Source organism: Dermacentor variabilis, chromosome 3 (assembly GCF_050947875.1).
Source record: "Dermacentor variabilis isolate Ectoservices chromosome 3, ASM5094787v1, whole genome shotgun sequence".
Classification (NCBI taxonomy): domain Eukaryota; kingdom Metazoa; phylum Arthropoda; class Arachnida; order Ixodida; family Ixodidae; genus Dermacentor; species Dermacentor variabilis.
In genome coordinates, this window is record NC_134570.1 from 168,354,123 (window position 1) to 168,377,616 (window position 23,494).

A 23,494-nucleotide genomic window follows, 5' to 3' on the forward strand; every position below is an offset into this window, starting at 1 on the left:
CGCTGTCGTGTTAATACAGCGAGGAATGGGTGGCGTCCTGAGAAGATGGCGCAAGGTTTTCAAGGCGTCGTCACACTATGGAGACCATGATGAGAGATGTCTAGCACCACCAAGGAGAGCTGCGTGAGAGGTGATATAACTGTCGCAAATTTTCGAGCGAATCGCAGCAAGTAAGAGCAGAAGCCGACGCAGCTGCTTAGCTCTATCACAGTGGAAGGTTGTGGGAATGCAGTAACAGCACGTAGCTTCTCGAGATCCGGGCGAATGCCCTCCTTTGACACGACATGGCCTAAAATTGCGAACTGACGAACAGCAAATCGACACTTCTTCAGGTTAGGTTGCAACCCGGTGTTGGTCAAGCAAGTGAGTACGTGATGGAAGCGGATTAAGTGCGTTGCGAAATCAGGGGCGAACACCACAATGTCATCAAGGCAGGAAAGACATATTTCCCATTTGAGGCTGCGCAGAAGAGTATCAATCATTCTTTCGAACGCAGCAGGTGCGTTGCAAAGTCCTAAAAGCAAGACGGTGAATTTATACCAGTCGTCAGGTGTGACAAAGGCGGTTTTCGGGCGGTCGGCCTCCAGGGCGGTCGAACCTGCCAGTAGCCTGACCGCTAATCCAGCGAAGAAAAGAACTCGCTCCCTGCAAAGAGTCCAAAGCATCATCGATGCGTGGTAATTGGTAAAGGTCCTTCAGCGTGATCTAGTTCAACCGTCTAAAATCAACACAGAAGCAGGTGGAACGGCCTTTCTTTGTGACGAGTACCACTGGAGAGGCCCATCGGCTCTGTGAAGGTTGAATGATACCTCGGCAGAGCATGTCATCGTCCTGGTCATCAATGACGCGAAGTTCCGTAGCGGACACGCGATATGGTTTTGTCGCAGTGGTGAGTGGCAGCCAGTGTCGATGTGATGCTCGACTGTTGATGCACGGCCAAGGGATGTTTGCGTAACCTCGAAAGAACGGCGGAAGTGCTGAAGGATTGCGAGAAGTTGAGATCGCTGCGAACGTGTCAGATCTTCCACGATGAATGGGCTGAATATACCAGTCGATGTTGAGTTGGGGACGGAGAGGGCACTCATGGACGGCAGAAGAAGGAACATCGTCGAGGACGGAGACAACTCGTGTTGAATCGACCGACTCGATGTAACCAAGGCATTCGCGGCAGAGTAGTAATAGCGATGATGAAAGATGGTTGTAAATGGGCATCGTGCTGACACCGGCAAAATGATGAGGACATGAAGAAGACGGTCCCGTCGCATATAATACTACACAATACTGGTACAAATCCTGAAGAGCACCCGGGAATACAGGTGTCTTCCTTCACGACAATTTTAGCCGCAGGATGAGCATCAACCGAGACCACGTCTCCAAGGTACGAAAGTTCAATCTCAGCCCAAGCGCAATTGATGATCGCATTGTGGCGTATATCGTGTATTGAGTATCGTGTACTCAATCGTGTATAAAACGTCCCGTATGGTCACACGGGCTGTACAAGCAGCGGTAGGGCGAATGGGTTGAGCACTCGCCGTTCGAAGCGACAATCCAGACAGAGATGTCGTCACTTTCCGGAGCGAGCGGCAGAACTTCGCATCCATAACTGAAATAGCGGCGCCGGTAACGACGAGGGTGACTGTAGCGCCATATTCGATAAACATATCAATTACATTTGAAGGTAAAGAAGGAGGACTTGCGGCATATCGACACTTGCGCAGTTTTTGCCTCGGGAACTGCCTCATCAATTTTCCCTCTTCGTTGGAGACGGGTCGTCGACGCATAGGGGAAAGCGATCGGTGACATGGGGAGGGTGACCGGAGGCGTTCGAAGCGAGGACAGCGATCAGTCTGGGAGCGAGCTGGTGATGGCTCGAAGGGTTCGTAAGGTAGGATGAGCCGGCACATAGGCCGCTCGTCGATCGTAATCGAACGCCTGCGATCGGCGGCGGCAATGCCTTGCGACATGACCTGGATGCCAACGTGCAAAGCATATAGGACCATTGTTCGGCGTACGCCACGGGTTAGCGACGGCACTGGATACCCAGAAGACGGGAATGGGAGGGCGGTGCACAGGCTACTTGAAGCGACGTACTGGCATACTGCGATGGGCCATTGCAGCAACCGCAGCATGAGTGACCGGTGTAGCCCCGGTATCCTGCTGGTGAACAGCCGGCAGCGCTTCCGCGACCTCTTCATGGATCACGTTACGGAGCTGACACGAAAAAGTGCTGGCAGACTCCTGAGTGACGGACACCAGCGATGGCTGTCGTATGACTTCTTCGTGGACGAGAGAGGGAGAGAAGGGAAGAAGGAAAAAATTACCGACGATTACGTTACTTCCTAATGCGAAATTTGAGCGCAGCAAATAAGCTGTTTCACCTTTTCGATAGATTGAGGCAAAGAAATCGAGCAACACATGTATGCGCTATCACAGAATTTTTTTTTATTTTTCACACGTATTCCTTTAACAAAGACTCCACTAGGTAAGCTTCTGCTTCGGCGGCACGCACCTCTGGATTCTGACGGCGACGGCGCTGGGCCTCTGCTCTGGCAGCTCGTTTAGCAGCAGCAGCAGCAGCAGACGGAGGACTTCCATCGGTCGTCTCGCTCATGGCTCAGAAAGAACTGGCAGATAATTTCGCAGTGGCGAACGGCAGCGGCAATTTCGGCTCGGGCGGTGCACATATACAGATCCGCCGCCACCGATCTGGCTCTCTGATTGCCACCGCACAGGGCGAACGGCAGCGGCAATTTCGGCTCGGGCGGTGCACATATACAGATCCGCCGCCACCGATCTGGCTCTCTGATTGCCACCGCACAGGGGTTGCATTGGAGGAGGAGCGAAGAAAGGAATTAAGTTCGAGCCGGCGCTTTGACAACCGGAGACTCGCAGGAAGAGGGGGGAGGGGGGCGGCGTGTACACCCAGCGGCAAACGATGGGGGCAGAAGCGCGCGCAGCAAGCGGACAACACGATGTTTGGATCCCACCGATGGCATCGGTTGTTGGGAACTCGGCGCTGACGCCCGTGGTTGTACCTGGGTCGCAAGCCCCAAGGGTAGCGTTGGCCTGGCGGCCTGGGGTACAACTGGAAGCATCCGAAGGTCCCGGCAAAGCATGAGTCGACTGGTAACAACAAAACAACTTGTTTATTTTAACATCGCAAAGAGTTGGCGGTCAGGTTGACCGAAGTAGAGAGACGGGAGAGCACTTTACTCAACAGAAGAAATCGGAGCCCTCTTTTTGGCGTCCGGGGGCAGCTGTTTTTATACTCTCGCAGTTGAGGGCAAGAAGGAACCCCTCAATAGACGAGCACGTGATTGTACAATGGGCTAATGGTGACGCACACTGTCGTAGCGCCGCCGGTCGGGCACAATGACTGGAAGGAGAGGGTGACCCCCTGCTGTCGCATCGCCGCCGTTCGGGCACAATGGCACATACACTCACACACGCACATGAAGACACGTGGCATCGGAACATGCCTGGAAACGCCTGGAAACGCCTGGCGGGGAGCGTTGCGGCGACGCCGAACGGGCCAAAATGTCTGCCGCCCCGCCGCAGTCGCGCCGGCAAAACCGCGCGTCGCAGGCGAAACGCAACAGACCGCCCCGCCGGGGGAAGGAGATCCCGATGGACAGGGGACTGCATCCGCTGTCCGGAGGGATGTCGCTCGATGATGCTCATAACCGAAGTCGGGCGTCCCTCGACGTTTCTTGAGCGCAGCGCACAGAGAAGGCCTCGTTCTCTCGTTCAGGTTCGCACGGGACACTGCAAAGTGACTTCGGGAGAGTTCACATTTTTGTTCTCGTTCCCGGCAAGCGTTAGAACTACGCTGAAACTCAACCGCTCAGTCAGCAAGCACGGCACAACCCTCACTAAGCCCTGCCAGGCTCTTTCCCCTTTTTATACCACTGCCTAGTTCCTTACAGTAGTCTAGCATCACTCAGAACGCGTCCACAAATTGGAAAATTGCACTAGAAAGCATATCATCACTTTGAAACACTAAACAAAAGCAATATGTTAAAAAAAATCCTGCCTCAGGAAGAAAAACATCAGTAACAAACAATTTTGAGGCTGATTCCTACGTTAGGGGCTTCGACTTAAGCCATCGGCGTTACCGTTGAGACTCCCCTTTTTGTAACGCACCTCAAAGGAATATTGTTGTAAAGCGAGGCTCCAGCGCAGGAGGCGGCCATTTTTGGGAGAGATGGTCTGCAGCCATTGGAGAGGGCAGTGATCCGTCTCAATGATAAACCTCGAGCCGGCTAGATAGCATGACAATTTCTGAACGGCCCACACGAGACATGCACACTCTTTCTCGGTGGCGCTATACGCCTGCTCACGACTGGTCAGCTTACGACTAGCATACAGGACGGGGTGTTCTGCTTCTCCCTTTTCCCGTTGGCACAGTACAACGCCCATGCCTCGCTCACTAGCATCGCACTGAACAATGAACCCTTTTGTATAGTCTGGCGATCGTAGCACAGGCTGGTTTGTTAGGGCACTCTTTAGGGCGCTAAAAGCTCTTTCCTTTGTCTCGTCCCAGACGACTGTTTGAGGCTCTGTTTTTCTTAGAGCATCCGTCAGGGGAGCCGCGATATCAGAGTACCTGGGAATGTACCTCTGATAGTAGCCGGCGACACCTAAGAACGACCGAATATCGGTCTTCGTACGCGGTTGCGGAAAGTCTCGCACAGCGGCCACTTTTATTTCAGAGGGGCGGCGACGACCCTGACCAATCACGTGACCGAGGTAGACAACCTCGGCCTGTGCTAACTGGCACTTAGGAGCCTTGACTGTCAAGCCCGCTTCGCGCAGGCGGGTTAGCACTGCCCGCAAGTGTGCCATATGCTCAGACCAGGATGCGGAGAATATCGCTACGTCGTCTAGATACGGTAAAGCGAATTCTTGCTGTCCCCGCAACACTTTATCCATGAGGCTTGAAAAACAGTATGGCGCGTTCTTCAAACCAAAACTCAACACTTTAGGACGGAATGTTCCCATTGGTGAAATGAACGCCGCATACCTACTAGCCTCTTCTGTAAGTGGAACCTGCCAATAACCCCTGACAAGATCTAGGGTGGAAATAAACTGAGCGCTACTAACTTTCTCAAGGCGCTCCTCGATGTTAGGGATCGGATAAATTTGATCCTTAGTGATGGAATTAAGCCTGCGGTAGTCGACGCAAGGACGAGGTTCCTTGCCCGGTACCTCAACTAAAATCAAAGGGGAGGTATAATCACTCTCACCTGCCTCAATAACACCGAGCTGTAGCATTTTCTTTACCTCAGCCTCCATAATATCGCTCTGGCGGGGTGACACTCGATACGCCTTGGATCGTACTGGCTCTGGGGAGGTAAGTTCTATATCATGAGTAAGTACAGAAGTCCTACCAGGCCTCTCAGAGAACAGACCTTGAAACTCTTGTAATAGCTGGTGTAGTTCGGTTTTCTGCTCGGGCGACAGCGGTGCTTTACTGATAAGGTCACTAATGACTTGACCGGTGTCTTCCCTGTTCGTCACTGAGCCTAGTCCCGGAAGCTCGACCGGAAGCTCTTCAGGAACGTTTACCATCATGCACACCACTGCTTCCCTTTGTCTATAAGGTTTGAGCAGATTACAGTGGTAAACTTGCTGTGCTTTCCGCTTTCCTGGCAGACTTACCACGTAGTTAACGTCCGACAGTTTCTGAACAATTCGTGCTGGGCCCTCCCACTGCACGTCTAGTTTGTTGTTTAGCGATGTGCGCAATATCATGACCTCATCGCCCACCTCAAAACGACGGGCCCTGGCTGTCCGATCATAATAAACCTTGGCCCCCTGCTGGGCCTTTGTCATTGCTTCACCTGACAACTCCTGTGCCCTTCTTAAGCGTTCGAGGAGCTTAAGTACGTACTCCACCACGACTGGGTCGTCGCCCCTACCTTCCCACGATTCTCGAAGCATGCGAAGCGGAGATCGAAGCGAGCGACCGTACACCAGTTCAGCTGGCGAAAACCCCGTAGCCGCATGCGGCGCGGTCCTTAAAGCAAACATCACCCCAGGCAGACACAGCTCCCAGTCAGTTCGATGTTCAAAACACAACGCTCTCAACACGCGCTTCATGACGGAGTGGAGCTTCTCAACGGAATTCGACTGTGGGTGGTACACTGAGCTGTGTAGCAGCTTTACCCCACACCTTTCGAGAAAAGTTGTCGTCAAAGCGCTAGTAAACACTGTGCCCTGATCTGATTGGATTTCCGCAGGAAAACCAACTCGCGCAAATATGGACAGTAGTGCATTGACTATCTCAACTGAGCTGAGTTCTTTAAGCGGCACTGCTTCAGGGAACTTTGTCGCTGGGCAGATCACAGTCAAAATGTGTCTGTACCCCGTGGCTGTTACCGGCAGAGGTCCCACTGTATCAATAACGAGCCGTCTAAAAGGCTCCGTAATGATAGGTACCAATTTCAACGGCGCCCTCGATTTGTCCCCTGGTTTGCCCACCCGCTGACAGGTGTCACATGACCTCACGAAGTGGTCTGCGTCCCGAAAACACCCTGGCCAATAGTACTCTTGCAAGAGACGGTCCTTAGTTTTCTTAACTCCTAGGTGTCCGGACCACGAACCCCCGTGTGACAAGCGCAACAGATCCTGACGATAGCATTGAGGCACGATCAGCTGATCGAACTCCACTCCTCGGCGGTCTAGATACTTCCGGTACAGGACTCCACCTCTTTCCACAAAACGCGCAGTTTTCCTGGCGATACCTTCTTTGACATTGCAGCGCACGTTTTCCAGGCTGCCATCCTTTTTTTGCTCGGCTATCAAAGCCGACCGGCTGACTTTTAGCAACCTATTAAGTCCGTCTGACGTAGGCGCGATGAGCAAATCAGTAGATAGCTCTTCTAACTTTCCCGCATCGGGATTTTCCTCTCCGGTATCTGGTGCCTTTAACGTTACAGACTCAAGTTTATTCAGTTCGGGCGTGCTCTGAATATCAGCTTGCTGCGCCTCTGACCCTTTTTCGTTGTTTGATAACGTCGGCCCCGCAACTACCGCCTTTGCAGCGAGCTCCCGAACCTTCGATCTGGTTAAGGCCTGAACACTAGCTTCACCAAACAAAAGCCCCTTCTCGCGCAGGAGGTGATCGGACCTGTTTGAAAATAGGTACGGGTACTGGGGCGGCAGCATAGATGACACTGCCGCCTCCGTCTCAAGCGCTCCGAAAGGTCCTTCAATAAGCACTTTTGCTACCGGCAGACACACGCTATGAGCTTCCACGGCTTGATTGATCCACGCGCACTCGCCCGTGAACATATGGGGTTCTACGTAAGACGGGTGAACTACATCCATCGTAGCTGCGGAATCGCGAAGCACTCGGCACTCTTTCCCGTTCACGAGGAGGTCTCGCATGTAAGGCTCGAGAAGCTTCATGTTCTCGTCAGTGCTGCCTATTGAAAAAAACACAACTTTTGGTGTTGTTTGCGGACACTGCGCCGAAAAGTGACCCGGCTTCTGGCACGTACAACAAACGCGCGCTTGCCTCATCTCGAACCGCTTTCTGCGTTCGGCTTCGGCTGCCGCCGTCTCCTTAGGTTCGGTCGCACTGCTTCCACTCGCATCCGCACTACGCGTGTTCCCCTTTGCTCTCATGGGTGTGAACTTCGGCCTCTCAAACTTCGAGCCAAATTCACCCTTTTGACCGTCCTTAGCTCCGCGAGCCCGACGCCTCACAAACTCCTCGGCTAGCTCAGCGGCTTTAGCCACAGTACAAACGTCTGGCCTATCCAAGACCCAGTATCGCACGTTCTCCGGTAACCGACTATAAAACTGTTCTAGCCCGAAGCACTGCAGAACTTTATCGTGGTCACCAAACGCTTTCTCTTCTTTGAGCCACTCCTGCATGTTTGACATAAGCCTATACGCAAACTCTGTATATGACTCACTTCTGCCTTTCTCATTTTCCCGAAACTTCCGACGGAACGCCTCCGCAGACAGCCGGTACTTTTTTAGCAGACTCGATTTTACTTTGTCGAAATCCTCTGCCTCCTCTCTATCCAAGCGAGCGACTACGTCGGCCGCCTCGCCGGGTAACAAAGTGAGCAAGCGCTGTGGCCACGTTTCCCGAGAGAACCCCTGCTTCTCGCACGTTCGCTCAAAGTTAACCAGGAACAAACCAATGTCCTCTCCAAGCTTAAACGGCCGCATCAGGTCAGTCATTTTGAACAATACGCGTTCTCCTGCACCGTGTGCCTGACTTCCATTACGAGCGCGTTCCATCTCTATCTCGAGACGCTTCATTTCCAACGCGTGTTGACGGTCGCGCTCTTCTTTTTTCTCTTGTTGCTCTCGCTCTTTCTGTTCTTTACGTTCACGCTCTTCTTTTTCTTTCTGTTCTTTACGTTCACGCTCTTCTTTTTCTTTTTGCTCTTTAAGTTCGCGCTCCTGTCTTTTTGCAGTCTCCCTCTCCTCAATGGTCTCAAGGCATTCCGACAGCTCGTCATCCTCAGCCTCTAACTCAAGAATAGCCTTTAGCAGTTCAGGTTTTCTTAGTTTGTCTGAGACATCCAGACCCAACTCTCTTGCAAGCTCCAACAATTTCGGTTTGCGCAACGACTTCAAATCCATGGCTGCTCTGAATGCTGCTTTCTCTACTGCTTACTATTGTCTTGCCGCAAACTAACCCGGCAGCAACGACAACCAGAATTACCAGCTCTGTTTCTGACACTAACAAAAGCCTGGCAAAGCTCAGAAGAAGAAAGTCCCGCACTCACCAAACCTCGCAGCCAAGAGTCCAGCGCAGTCGTTCCGCTGCAGGCAACCAGTCATCACACAGGGCTCGTTGCACTGCTCCCGGATCGTCGTTGAGCTGCTCAGCATACAGTCAACTGCATATCTTCGATGCTGGCCTCCGTTGTCGCGATCTCACCGCTGGCAGACAGTTGTTTGGATCCCACCGATGGCATCGGTTGTTGGGAACTCGGCGCTGACGCCCGTGGTTGTACCTGGGTCGCAAGCCCCAAGGGTAGCGTTGGCCTGGCGGCCTGGGGTACAACTGGAAGCATCCGAAGGTCCCGGCAAAGCATGAGTCGACTGGTAACAACAAAACAACTTGTTTATTTTAACATCGCAAAGAGTTGGCGGTCAGGTTGACCGAAGTAGAGAGACGGGAGAGCACTTTACTCAACAGAAGAAATCGGAGCCCTCTTTTTGGCGTCCGGGGGCAGCTGTTTTTATACTCTCGCAGTTGAGGGCAAGAAGGAACCCCTCAATAGACGAGCACGTGATTGTACAATGGGCTAATGGTGACGCACACTGTCGTAGCGCCGCCGGTCGGGCACAATGACTGGAAGGAGAGGGTGACCCCCTGCTGTCGCATCGCCGCCGTTCGGGCACAATGGCACATACACTCACACACGCACATGAAGACACGTGGCATCGGAACATGCCTGGAAACGCCTGGAAACGCCTGGCGGGGAGCGTTGCGGCGACGCCGAACGGGCCAAAATGTCTGCCGCCCCGCCGCAGTCGCGCCGGCAAAACCGCGCGTCGCAGGCGAAACGCAACAACGATAAAGGGAGGAGGGAAGAGATAGCAGCGACTGACTGATGCCGCTGACGCCGATAGTGAGTCAACCCCAGCTGCGGAGTTGGTTTCAGGGACAACGCCGCCGATGCCGACACAAACAATATGATACCCTCGCTTCCGCAGCGCTAAGAACCAGGTCTAGCCGTGGGAAGGTGGTCACGTATTCGTCGACGTGCCGGGGCCTACGTGAAATAACCGGCGCGTCGGCAACTGAAGAGCACCCTATCTGCCACACAAGAACAGGGGGGGGGACCCTTTCCTCCTCTTTCTGCATGGCGGCGACGGTGTTCTATGCAGTCACGTTATCTTGACTCTCTAGCGGCGTCAGCGGCATCCAGCGGTATCAGTCGGTCGCTGCTAGCGCTGGGGGGATGAAAGGGGGGCGGGCTGGTTACGAGGCCGACGACAACGCCGACGACGACGCGAAACCCAGGAACGGACGCCAAAGAGCTGCGCTCTAAAAGATCCTTGATTTGGCTTATCAGGGAGGCTTGTTCGGGGCTGAAGGTCAGGCTGCGGAGTGGTGCCGCACTTGGTGTGGGATGTCCCCTTGTCAGAGCTCCATGCTTACGTAATTCATCATAGCTCTGGCACAAGCTCAGAACCTCGGCTGGAACGCATCTGGAACGCTTCATCATCGATTCCCTTCATGACGTGCTTGATCTTTCCCGCTTCCGTCATGGCAGCGTGCCCGCGCCTGCACAAATCGAGAACGTCTTCTATATAGCTGGTGAACATCTCACTCGTGTCCTGTGCGCGTGTACGCAAACGCTGCTCTGCTCGGAGTTTCCTGACGGCGGGACGGTAAAATACTTCTCTAATCGATGTCTTGAACGCCGACCGCGTTCGGATTCCCTCTCATGATTTCTGAACCAGGCTGGCCACGCCCGCGAAGTAGTCTGTCCGAGTCATTCCATTTGTTGTGAACGCTCACCAGTTTTTAGAACGACAGCCACTCTTCAACATCTTTGTCGCCGGTTCCACTGAAGATGGGAGGTTCCTGCTGTCGAATGGTGCCAGCGCAAGGGACAGGGGGCGATTAAAGAGTCTGCTGGTCGGCGTCCGGCATGACAGAGCGTAGCGTCCGAGAATCGAGTTCCAGGATGGTACAGTAGAACGTCACGTCGCACGGCTCCACCACTTTATAAAAAAATTTATTGAAGTTCGTAACGGCAGCTGGTTCTAGAATGCACCGGCCACAGTGTCCTAGCTCAAGCCTCTGCCGCGCGCTTGATGTTGCCGATGTTGCTCAGTCTACGCTCACGTTGGTTATCTTCCTTAAAACATATATATATATATATATATATATATATATATATATATATATATATATATATATATATATATATATATATTTTAGATCATTGTGTGTAGTGGTCTCTCCGGGTGGCCGATCCAGCACACCAACTTTTCAGCGCTTGGATAAGATACTTTCGTTGCATGTCTCTCAACTCCACGCAATGTCTCAAGGGGCCACTCACTTTGAATCATGAGGTACACAAAGCACGAAATCACAATTGTGAACCCGCGTTAACTCTCCTAAGGTGTCCAGAAAGAGGCCGGATGTTGCAGTTGCATCGATGTTGTTGGTTTAAGCATTTCTGGGTGCTCCAACTCCGAATTGAGCAAAATGTGAGCATGAACCATATGTAGTCGGGGTGCCTCGTTTTTGTCCACCCGAACAAGATGACTAAAGTGAAATTGCGTACCTCTGGCACACTCACAGCACGTAGCTGGGACATAATGAACAGCGCGTACCTCTGGGACGCTTTGAAATGTGCACCCGAAGATGCCGTAAAAGTGAAATAGAGCGAGAAGTGATACGAGAAACGCAGCGAAGGCTAACTAAGGTGGGCACGAATTCCTATGCTATGGTATGTCATAAGCGGCCATATAGGTTCATCTCAAGAAACGCAGCAGCGTGTTTGTGACATCACATATCGCAGAAAAACAATGCTATGCTCTCAAAGCAATTCACGGGGAAAGATAGGCGACGGAGTGGAAGGCTCCGCATTAGTTTCGGCGACGTCGTGTTCTTAATTTTCTTAATTATGGTGTATGACGTGACAAAACAAGGACGTGATTATGAGGATTGCCGTAATGGGGGACTCCGGAATAGTTTTGATCAGCGTGGCTTGCTTAACGTGCACCCATAGACCGGCACACACGCGCTTTTTCACTTCCCCTCATCGCAATGCGGCTGCCGTTGTCGGGATTTGAGCCCGCGCACTCGGGTTTACTAGCACAACGCCAAATCCACTACGCCACTGTGGTGAGCACTTCGTGTTTTCGAACGTCCCGTAAACCACGTCTGATTATTCAAAGACTCGCGTGCTCCTTTCCGTACTCTTATTGTCTTATTGCCACAGATTATGAGACCAGCAGGGTCATATACGTCGCGTCCACAGCGCAGAAGCTATAGATTCACCCATATGCGATACGCCTCAGTTACAATGCATATACTAACAAATTTTAACGCGGTAGCGTTAAAGAGCCCGTGTCGCAGAAAATCCGGTCTCAGCGTCCACGCCCCGCGTCCGGTGTCTCGGGAAAGTGATTTTCGAGCAACAACACATACCTATATCTTCCATGTGAGACAAAGAATTGACTGAACTAATTGACTTTCTCAAGCTGGAATACGTGGAAAAATCGTAGAGTACAAATTGCACAAACCCTACAGGCATAATAGCCACCGGACTGTAATTTGAGTATACGAGAAAACGTAATTCGGTTACGCGAGAACTCAAAGCCCTTATCTAGTATTTCTACAATTCATAGACCGGAGACGGCGTCCGCCATTTGTGCACGCCGACACGTAACTATCTCGCAGTCCACGAAGTGCCGCGCGCCCGCTTCTTGAAACACTTCCAGATGGCGCTCGGCTACGCCGCATCGTTCTATCAGAAAAAGCGCCGTCATGCATAGCATTTGCCGCGAGTGTTTCTCTGTAAGCATAACGGCTACATACGATGCAGTTGCAGGGAAGCATGCGACGCACTTAGGGATCTTTGAATGCTATCGCGTTCCACTCTTAAAGCGAAGCTTAAGCGTCCTCCAAATTTATTTTTTTTCATCCAGTTGCTCACCCCTTCGTTTTGCCTAATTTGCATGTTTTGCGCATGAACTCATTATACCTCGCATGGCGTGTTTTGCACTGCGCACGTGGCATCAGCGGCGCGTAGCAGAAAAGCACACGCTCTTGATACTTGGGAGTTGATGGTGTTTCCAAACAAGAAAAAAGCGCCATTGTGGCGCTCGGTATTGACCTTATATCTACGTGTCTTCTAATGAAGTACGTGGAGGAGGAAGCGGAGGAGAGAGAGAGCGTCCGTGAGTCAGTGCAACTAAGGCTAATAAAACTGCTTCCTCACCTTTGAGCTAACCGAGGACTTCGCTGCCCTGTAACCTGCGCCTCAGTACAAGAATCTTACGGCATTTCAGCCCATCGAAATCCTCATGCTGTGGCCGATAACAAAACGAGAAACCTGTGCCGCAGAAGCAGAACTTACGGTGCACTGATCGCGGTAAAACAGGCGGAGAATCTATTCAAGAGCGAACAGCCAGCGAGCGAATTAGGAACTATTATTAGGAATTCTGAATTATTATTAGGAATTAGGTACTATTAGGAATTAAGAATGGTTTTCTAAGCGTTAATAATATGAATAATACTTCATTCGTACTCAGAGATGGTGTGTTGAGGCATAAAGGGTCGCAAAAGGCCCGAAGTGGCTTGCGTGCCCGAGGTCACGTGCAAGCGTTGCGTTAGCGGCGCTAGATGGCGCTGATTGCTATCGGGGAAGCGCGAAAGAGGGGTCCCGCTGCAGCACATCCCTCATAGACAATTAGTTTTGACGGTGGCCATGCGCTGTGACGCTGTATTAATCCAATGCCAACGTATTATCGTTGACAGCCATCGTGAGATGAGTTTTGCCGCATCATTTTCAAATTTTACGCTTCATAATTTGCCCATGCAGTCAAACACATTACTCGGTAGGAATGTTTAAGCACAGAGCACGACCAAAACCTGGCTTGATAGCACGGTTGTCCACGGGCTGCACGAGCGACAAAATCTGCGCTGCTCGCGCAGCAGGACCACAGCGCCGCGCCAACACATAACGTGGGTTGCACAACATCGGTAATGCACCCCACATGACTTCGAAATACAGACCGCTGTGTATTTTCTTTCGAGTGGAGCTATGTCAATGCTCTGCGCACACCGATTGTTTCGTCTCCCGCATGGTATATACTCGCTAGCACTCACACTGCAGTCCCACAGAGGGGGCAAGCCAATAGAGTCAGGTTATCACTGATGTATTGTGAATGTGTTTTATGTGACACAAGAATAGCAGGATTTCGCGTTGTCGCTGTGTTAGTTATTTACTACTGTAGGACGCTTGTGTGCGTGGTACTTGTTGTTCAACAGGCAGCGCGAAGTACGGCTAAATGCATGACATTTGCTCTGCAACAATTGCTTGTGCGGAACAATATACATAAACGTGTAAACATGTACTCTTGCAGGTGTTGATGGTGCTCCAGAATTGCATAACCGCGCCGTTCGTAAGCCTTTCAATGCTAGGTCTGGTGTTTCCCTGTGTTGACACCAAGGTGCGTAATGAAGGTCTGTTCAACATGGTTTTAGTTTATGTGGTGTCGAAATCCACACTTTCTTGTCGAGATATATATATATATATATATATATATATCACTGAAACGGCCTTTGTAGCTATATGTCATCTTGCGAACGTGGGTGAACTGTGGTAGCTTAATGGAACATGTCCCATGTGACTCAGCTGTGTGGCATTGTTGTGGACTTTCGGGTTGTACTTGTTACGTTAAAATAGGGCTCGAAAATCCAATGTTTTCTCGTCGTATTCCATGGTACATAAGCTTTTGACGCCGCCTGTTGCTTTTGATGACTTAGCGTTCAAGATAAAATTTTGATATGGCGTTGCCGTGGAATGAATGGTCATTGTTCAAAACATTGGACTAAGAAATGCGGGAGCTCTCAGCAAGTTTTGAACCGTACAAGGTCATGGCATGGCGTAAGGTAAAATATTCTGTAAGAAATAAAAAAGACCGACAATTTCAGAAGTAACATACTGCGCGATAATCAACGAGGTAAGCCGAAACAAAAACATGAGTGAGCGCTAGTAGTAGTGTACTAGATAGTCCTGTGATGGATGCCAAATTGACGACGTGAATTCTAGTGCGGGGCAGACGAATGTTAGATATAAAAATTTTTAGATCAGGAAATGTAGCACTGTGGCTTCGCTGTAGTTTACATGGTGTTCGAGAAGCATTGAAGTTTTGGTGTCGGTTATTATTGTTAGCGACGATGTCATGGGAACACAAGGTATTTGCACCATGATGTGGCTTCAATTTCGACAGTACCTATCTTGTAGGGGCTTGCAGTGATGGTGTGCTGGCTAGCAAACGTCATTGATTTGCATTTGGTGAGATTGACAGGCAAGTGCCATACGTCACACCAATCGGCAATAGTGTTCAGATTATATTGCTGTTGCAAGGTGTTTTTGGTTGAACTAATTGGGCTATAAATGACGCGATCGTCTGCGAAGAGTCGCAGTTCCGTGCTCATGTTAGCCGACAGATCAATGATATATATTTACAGTGCTGGTAGTCCATCTGGGTTGGGAACACATGATGTTAGAGGAGTTAGCGCAGCACAATGATTATTACCTTAGGTGAAATGCTTTCGCCCCTTCATAAAGTCTCCAAACCATAAAATTAGATTTCGAAGTAAGCCATGGTGAGAGAGTTGATAAAGTAGTACGCAATGTATGACGCGGTCAAACGCCCCTAAGAAGTCTAAAAAGTTGCTTCTACTTGTAGGTGAAAATGCATGTATACTACAGGAGATCATCAGTAAATTTGGCGAGCTCACCTGCACATGATAAAATAAGTTTCTAAATCCGTGTTTGCGTGGGTAGAAGTTAGTTGATTCAACGTTGATCTCTAGACTACATGCTATAATGTATTCCAATAGCTTTGATGGTATGCTCAATAGAAAAATCAGGCGATAGTTAGATACGTAGGCGCTGTCTCCTACGTTGAAAAAGGGAATGATTCCTGCTTTTTTCCCACTTCTTGGTTTACTGCTTATTAGAATATTAAGCCCTATATCTGAAATGATGCCAAAATAATGTTCTTCAGGAGCTTACTTTTAATGTGATCGCATCCTGCAGACAAAGATAGCTAAGACTGTTAATTAGCTTATGAGTACCTTTCTCAGTGAAGATGACTTGAAGATTTTTTATCCCTAGGTAGTGGAGAGTGGATTCATTAGAGCAGGCTGGAACAGTAAAAAACATTGATGAAAAGAAATTGTAAAGAAATTTCACACAGTGTTCACTTTTTACTGCGTTACCATCGGCGTTAGTGAGTTCAATAGTGTTAGCTCCTGATTTAGCGGAGAGTTCGCTGCGGAATCTTTTAGGGTTGGTTTCAGTCTTGAGACAAGATCGGACGAAAGAAACTTGTCTTTGGCGTCCCTTATTTTCTTAAGGTAAACTTTCACACTCATCCAGGTGTTAGGAAAAACAGGGGTTGTAAGCATCATGCCTCATTATCATTGCCGGAATGTTCTTGTTTTATAGATTCAGTACTAAATTCTTGTATAATTCCCAGTTAATGTTCACAAGGTGCGTCGGATACCGCTTGCCGAACTGCTCGAGAAAAACTGCATGTTAATTGTTAATAGCCTCGTAATTTCCCCTTTTGTAGTCCACCTTCAGTTTGCTTTCAGGTGAGCGCTTCTTTATCGGGAGTAAGATGGATACGTGCAACATAGTATGGTCACTTAAGCCCGGTAACGTGTTAATTTCTGTGTTGGCTTCAGGTGCGGATGTTCGAATAACTGCTTCAGTCACAAATTACGATCGACTGTCAATAAATGTTTTAAATTTGCATAATTTTATGCCAAGGAGCTGGATACTCCATATAAAGCAAGTTAAGGGGGAATGAGAATGACTCTCTGAATTCTATAGAGACCCATCATAATTACGTAGTAATTAAATATTCAATTATTGTACAATCAGTCATGTACGTTTCTTCATTGAAAATATTGAATCAGCCGCACGACTTACATGCACAGGTTAATTATTGGGTGCAAGTGTTGCAACAAGGGGAAAGCGATATCTTTTGCAATTACTACAGAAACGCCCCACTTCAAACGTTCCTTCAAACAAGGTAGTGCATTCACCAAAGCGGTCATCTGAAGCGACACATTTCACTCAGAAGTTAAATGGCTGTACTTGAAGAATGCAGAATGTTAAATTGACTAAAAGCTTAATGTTCCTTGTCTATTCCTTGCAATCACTGCACAATAATGGCAAAATTAAGTTGCGTCCACAAACGTGTACGACGTGACTGAAGCGGCTATGATCAAGGGTAATGCGCCTCTTTTGTTGCAAGTGACGCTATGGTGGAGGTTAAAGTTCTCCACCAAGTATTGGAATTTCTTTGCCTCATCTGACGGTGAACTCTTCTTTACAGGAAGCAAGAATAAGTTTTTTTGGGTAATCAGTGTCTCCAAAAACCTGAGATGGTCAGCTGTCAATCTGTCGTTTAATGTAAGTTAGGCTGTGGAAAAGGTTATCTCGAGGAGGTGGTTCTCTATCAGGTAGCAAATGCCAAAAACTAGTTTCTCTATGTTATCATCCTCACTAATGAGCGAAGATGGCAAGGCATTTCTAATGGTGATGAGCACCCCTTCTCCTTTCCTACCACTACAGTCATGGACATGCGGCGTGAATTTGAGATCGGAGGAAAATTCCTCCCTATCAGCAATGCCTACCTACATTGAGGCAAATTTCGGTCATGGGATGGCGTTGGCATAAGTAAAACTGGTAGCAGAATTTGTATTGGGTCACACCGCACCGGCTGCTTTTTAGTCGAGTATTTCTAGGCTGTTAGAAGTTGACACTAATAGGATCGGAGTCCCCGTCGCGCCATGTGCACAGGCATCGCAGTAGAAGCTGCACGTGGGTACCTTATCAACTTTTTTTAAAAGGCAGTATAAATACGTGTGCACACAAATTTTCCCTATAACAAAATGGCGACGAACACTCACATGAAGATTGCGTGAAGACTTTCGGATGGTCAGCACGAATGCATTGGTGATATCGATGCCTATTTTGGAATTAGACCAACATAAAAGTTAGGAGAATTTATGAGCATGGTCTCTAATAGAAAGATGCAAATATATAGTTAGTGATGTTAGGCGCTGCATACACTTCAAGTACTTTCGACGCCTGTGCATTCATATTATTGTGTGTGTCCACTTTGGACAATGTGAACACAATTTTTATCTCACTACACGCAAATGGACGCGCTGCTTTTTCTTTCCTAATGAAATACTACGTAAATTATTCCTCTTTCGAAGTGTTGTTTGGTGCTCTTTCAGAACGAAAGTGATTGTGCACTTAAGCCTACCACTGTAAGCACAACCTCGTAAAAGAAAGAAAGACTCAGTGGCGATATCGACAAATATTGCGCAACACCAGGAAATTATCATATGTTACAGGCCTTATATTAACGAGAAGAAGGGGGGTTAACAGAAGGGCCTGATTTTTATTACACATAATCATAAGAAGACAACAAACACTAACGGCAACATAGAGGAAATTAGTTGTGCTGAATAAATGAGATGAAGAAATGATAAATTAACGGAAATGATCCCCACCTGTGGCAAGTTGTCTTTCATCCAGTTTCATTTCCATTAATGTATCGTTTCTTTATTTTATTTATTAGGCACAAGTAATTTGCCCTACGTTGCCCTAGATGTCAGTGTTTGTTGGCTTCTTATGATTAGCCCTTACATAAGTATTATAGTTCAGGAGACTTTGGCGATGCAGAACTTCATCAGGGAAGAACATTAGAGCGTAGGCTCTTTCCGTAGTGAAGAGCGCATGTTAGATTACTTTTGTTTATTTCTGTATTTAGGCGGCTGTAATAGCTGCTACCATCGGATGCATTTGGCAAGGCGGATACACCGTACTCAACATGATGTATGGTGCCGGCCCTCCAAGAATGGCGGCTTCGTTGGATGGTTGTGATGCGGAAGAGTTTGCCATCTCGCTGACGCGCAGCAACGTATCTGCGCCATACGGCCAAGCGTGAGTCTTTTTTTAGTAATGAGAGAAACCTAAGCAGGTAAGCATGGTCATCAGTTTTGCTTGAAACGCCACCGGAGCCGCTGAGTACAAAATATAGGAACGACGACTCGCCTATGCTTCATTGTATTAAGCGTAGCCAACTGGATCCCCGCGACAGCACCCGACCAGTATTCCACCATGCTGTCTCCCACAGCTCGCTTCCTCACTTCTTCATGGCTTTCCAAGGTGCTCTCCTCGTTACACTCTTCGCTATATATACGTGCGCCAAATGTGCTCGTCGTGTCGCCATGATGTTGAGAAACTAATGTTTCGGGAACCCTTTCAACTATCAAAACATGAAGTGGCCGGATGGTGCGTTTTGCTGTTGTTGCCAGTTGAAGTAGCATATCATTGCCGCGCCTTTTTCGATTGCGGCTACATGCGGTAAAGATATTATTACGTAGGAGGACGCAGACGAAAAGCTCTGTACAAGTGTATTTACAAGGAAATACGCCGCACTTGTCCAAGAGGCAACAGCCCGCGCTAGTCTCTAATCGTCGTCGTTGTCTTCACTCTGCTTGCCTCTTTGTCATCGCAAATACTGTTCCATAGCACTACCCCCGGCGGCAACAACGCCGTCCCGGAGCGACTAAACGACGGACTCGGAAGCAACGTAGTAGGCCTTGAGCCTACTGACGTGCACAACATCACTAGATTCCAGAGTACAGGACAAGGTTGAACGGACAGGAGCAATTTCGTACGTCACAGGCGTCACCTGGCGCAGCACGTGGTAGCCCCCTATGTATCGCGAGAGGAGCTTCTCTGAAAGTCCGACGTGACGAGAGGGCGACCACAGGAGCACGAGCGCATCAGGTGAAAACTGTACGTCATGGTGGCGGGCGTTGTACTGACGCTGCTGAGTGGTTTGGGAGGCCGTAAATCGAGTACGGACAAGCTGGCGTGCATGGTCGGCGAGGGCGATGGCGTCGCGCGCATACTCGCTTGTTGATATCGCAGCAGTAGGAAGTGCCGTGTCAAGGGGCAATGTTGGTTCGCGGCCGTACAATAGATAAAACAGAGAAAATCTGGCGGTGTCATGCCGGGAAGAATTATATGCAAATGTGGCGTAAGGAAGGGCAATGTCCCGGTCGTGGTTGTCCTTGGAAACGTACTTGGGCAGCATATCGGTAAGAGGACGGTTTAACCGCTCTGTCAGGCCATTGATTTGAGGATCGTATGAGGTAGACAGCTTGTGTTGAATGGAGCAGGAACGCGCAATGTCGGCGATAACTTTCGAGAGGAAATTACGACCACGGTCAGTAAGCACCTGTAGCGCGGCACAGTGAAGTAAGATAATGTCACGCAAGAGAAAGTCCGCGACGTCAGTGGCGCAACTGGTATGGAGAGCCCGCGTGATAGCGTATCGGGTGACGTAATCAGTTGCGACGGCTTCCGATTTGTTCCCAGAGGATGACGTGAGAAAAGGACCGAGGAGGCCAATCCAACACGAAAAAAAAATGATTCCACACGGACGGTGATTGACTGGAGATGACCCGTAGGTAGCACCTGAGGTGTTTTCCGACGCTGGCAGGGATCGCAGGCAGCAACATAGCATCGGACGGAGCGAGCGAGACTAGGCCATAGGAGCGGCGGCGGACGCGGTCGTTCGTGCGCGTTACCCCAAGATGTCCTGCAGTGGGTGTGTCATGCATTTAAAACAGCACAGTCTGTCGTATATGGCCTGGCACGACAAGAACAGATCCGTCAGGGAGGAAGTCCCCTCGGTAAAGAATGCCGCCCTGGAGGACATATCGGCGGACGGATGCATCGGTAGGTGTAGAGCGCAGACGGTCGATAAGTGCTCGCAGCGATAAGTCTCGGTACTGCTCATCGGGGATTTTAGCGAAGGCAAACACAGAAAAAATGCCTTTGGCGGTACTACTGTCGGCGTCGTCAGGCTCGTCTACCGGGTAGCGAGACAGGCCGTCAGAGCCCTTGTGTAGTCAGCCAGATTTTTAGGTGACAGAGTACGACTATTATTGGAGGCGTAAGGCCCAGCGACCAAGTCTTCCTGTAAGATCTTTCAGTGAGCATAACCAGCAAAGCGCGTAATGGTAAGTGGGCGATGGTACAAGTTGCCCACTGCCATGGTAGAGGAGGATCGGCTGAATTGTCGTCTACTGCAATAGATGCTACTGAGTTATCCTCGAATGAGCGCAGCTGGGCTTGAGACATGCTGCGTGGCAGCACTTGTGTAGTCAAGCCAAAATTGACCACTTGCAGGCCGACGCAATTCGCCGTAATAGATAAAACTGTATGAGGTACTGTGATCCAGTGTGTAAGGAGGACGTCCTGCATAGGAACCGCGATGTAGTGACCGTCGGGGACTGGTGGGGATGACTCGAAGTCAACGTAAGTCAGTGCCGAAGGTGGCAAGCGAACGAAGTCGACGGAACTGAGGCCAGTGGGGTGGGGTTCAGCGGGATCCAGAACAGGCAGGTCAAGGCGGATATTACTGGCGGAACAATCGATGAGAGCCGAATGTGCGGAGAGGAAGTCTAAGCCGATGATGATGTCGTGGGGACAGTGGGCGATGACTGTGAATAGCATGACAGTGGAGCAATTGGCGAAGGAGACGCGATTGGCACAAATACCAATTACGGGGGCTGTTCCGCCATCGGTGAAACGGACAACAGGCGTCGTTGTGGGCGCGATAATTTTCCTCAGCCGGTGACAAAAGTCAGCGCCCATTACCGACAAATGCGCCCTAGTGTCTATAAGAGCAGATACTGAAACACCGTCAACTTGCACGTCAAGAAGGTTCAGATTAGTGGCCAACGTGAGTAGAGGATTTGGCGGCGTAGGGAGCAATGCAGCGTCACCTCGAGGCGCCGCATGGTCTAGTTTTCCGGCTGGGAGCGGCGTCCGAAGGGAGTCGGCGAATAGGAGCAAAGGGGCTGGGGGGGAGTGAGCTTGTCGTCGTTGGGCGAAGGCGAACGAGAATAGGGGCTGTTCGGCGCCGTAGAAGCTGTGGCGGCATTATCGGAGCGGGCGGCATAGGGACGAGAAAGGCCGCCTGGGGGGCGAGAGTAGGCAGTATAAGTAGACCGGTCCGGGGAACTCCAGCGACTGCGACAGCGCGGAGAAAATGCCCGATTCAATGGCAGTGAAAACAAATGGGCTTGTCGTCACCAATGCGCCATTCAGACGGGTTGCGGGAACGCGATGGGTAGGAAGATGCGGGACGGGGCGGAATCGAAGAAGCAGGGTGGGTATCAGGGTGATAGGCCGAGCAGATGGTGTGAAGACCCATGTTTGCGAACCCTGGATCAGGGAAACCGAGACTGCAGGTGCGTGGGAGGGGCTGGAGACGAAGGCAGCCGGATAGGCGGCCTTAATCTCACGCCGCACGATTCTGGTAACATGCCAGTGTTGTTGGGACGAGGAGCGTCGCCACAGGAAGATGTCGCTGGGGCGCTGGGCAGACGGGAAAACTGCTGGTCGATACGTCGACTTTTAGCGAGTTCCAGGCGGCGGCACTCTTTTATAACTGCATCCACCGTCGTCACATTGTTGAAAACGAGCAAGTTGAAGGTGTCATCGGCCATGCCTTTGAGATGTGGGAAACCTTGTCTGACTCAGTGATGTGTGTGTCAACTTTGCGGTACAGAGCCAAGACATCCTGAATGTACGTGACGTAGGGCTCTGTTGACGTCTGCACACGGCCGTAAAGCGCCTTCTGCGCGGCAAGTTGGTGACTGTAGGGGTAGCCGAACAAGTTTCGGAGCTTTTACTTAAGTGAATCCCAACTGGCGAGCTCATCTTCGTGCGTCCGAAACCAAACTCGAGGTGAGCCACCGAGGTAAAAGACTACGTTGGCGAGCGTGATAGTACGGTCCCACCGGTTAGTGCGGCTGACGCTTTTGTACAGGCTGATCAAGCCCTCGACGGCTTCCTCATGTTTGCCCGAAGATACGCCAGGATCATGGGGAGCGGGGAGGGGGATGTAGGTCGTCGAAGTGGCAGCAGGTGTCGGAGCCGGCGGAGTCGAGTTGTCGTCGCCGGGAGCCATGAAGGAAGGCTCGATTTACCGTCCACTGTGAAGCTCCCTGACGAGGAATAGAGAACGTCCACCTCCACCAGATATGTTACGTAGAAAGACGCAGACGAAAAGCTATATACAAGTATATTTACAAGGAAATAGGCCGCACTTGGCCAAGAGGCAACAGTCCGCGCTAGCCTGTAATCGTCGTCGTCGTCTTCAGCCTGCTCGCCTCTTTGTGATCGCAAATACTGTTCCGTAGCAATATGATCACGCGATTTCCAAGAGTGAAAAATTATTGGGTCAATGCAGATGCCTATCGCAATGGTACTAGCAAATATAAGGGCGAGAGCAGCATGGTGTTTGAGTGGAGCACTACTGTCTTATTCGCTTCTGAAGGTGGGCGTACAGGCACTATGCTAATGTAATGTTAAAACAGTACGAATGCTTTGTTCATAGGTGTCATTCTACTGCTATAGTAATGACGGTCCCGTCAATCAAATTACAGTTGTTTAACAAATGTGTGCTGATGTTCTGAAGACCTGCGGTGTGCCCTTCCTAATTCTAGGGCACTGCTGCCGATAGTCACCGGAGTGGGGATGTTAGCCTAGTCGCAGGACTCTCATGTTGGCTGAAGCGTGCAATAAATGAAATTCATGAACAAAACTAACGTACGAAAACACGGTGAAGTATGCAAAGCTATGCAAGAGATCTTTTTTCTGAGGGATGCCCTGCTTGCAGACAAGCCTAGAACAGCTAACAGCTTCTCGTT

The 23,494-nt window shown here is 50.0% G+C and overlaps 1 protein-coding gene across 1 annotated transcript in view; it reads left to right on the forward strand.

Moving 5' to 3' along the window:
- Window positions 1-23,494, forward strand: part of LOC142574311 (sodium-dependent multivitamin transporter-like) — a 79,728-nt gene that overhangs the window by 17,861 nt on the left and 38,373 nt on the right. Inside the window, exons 4-5 of the mRNA XM_075683430.1 lie at window positions 14,086-14,172; window positions 18,529-18,701. Coding sequence (XP_075539545.1) covers window positions 14,086-14,172; window positions 18,529-18,701 — 260 coding nt within the window. The remainder of the gene's footprint in view (window positions 1-14,085; window positions 14,173-18,528; window positions 18,702-23,494) is intronic.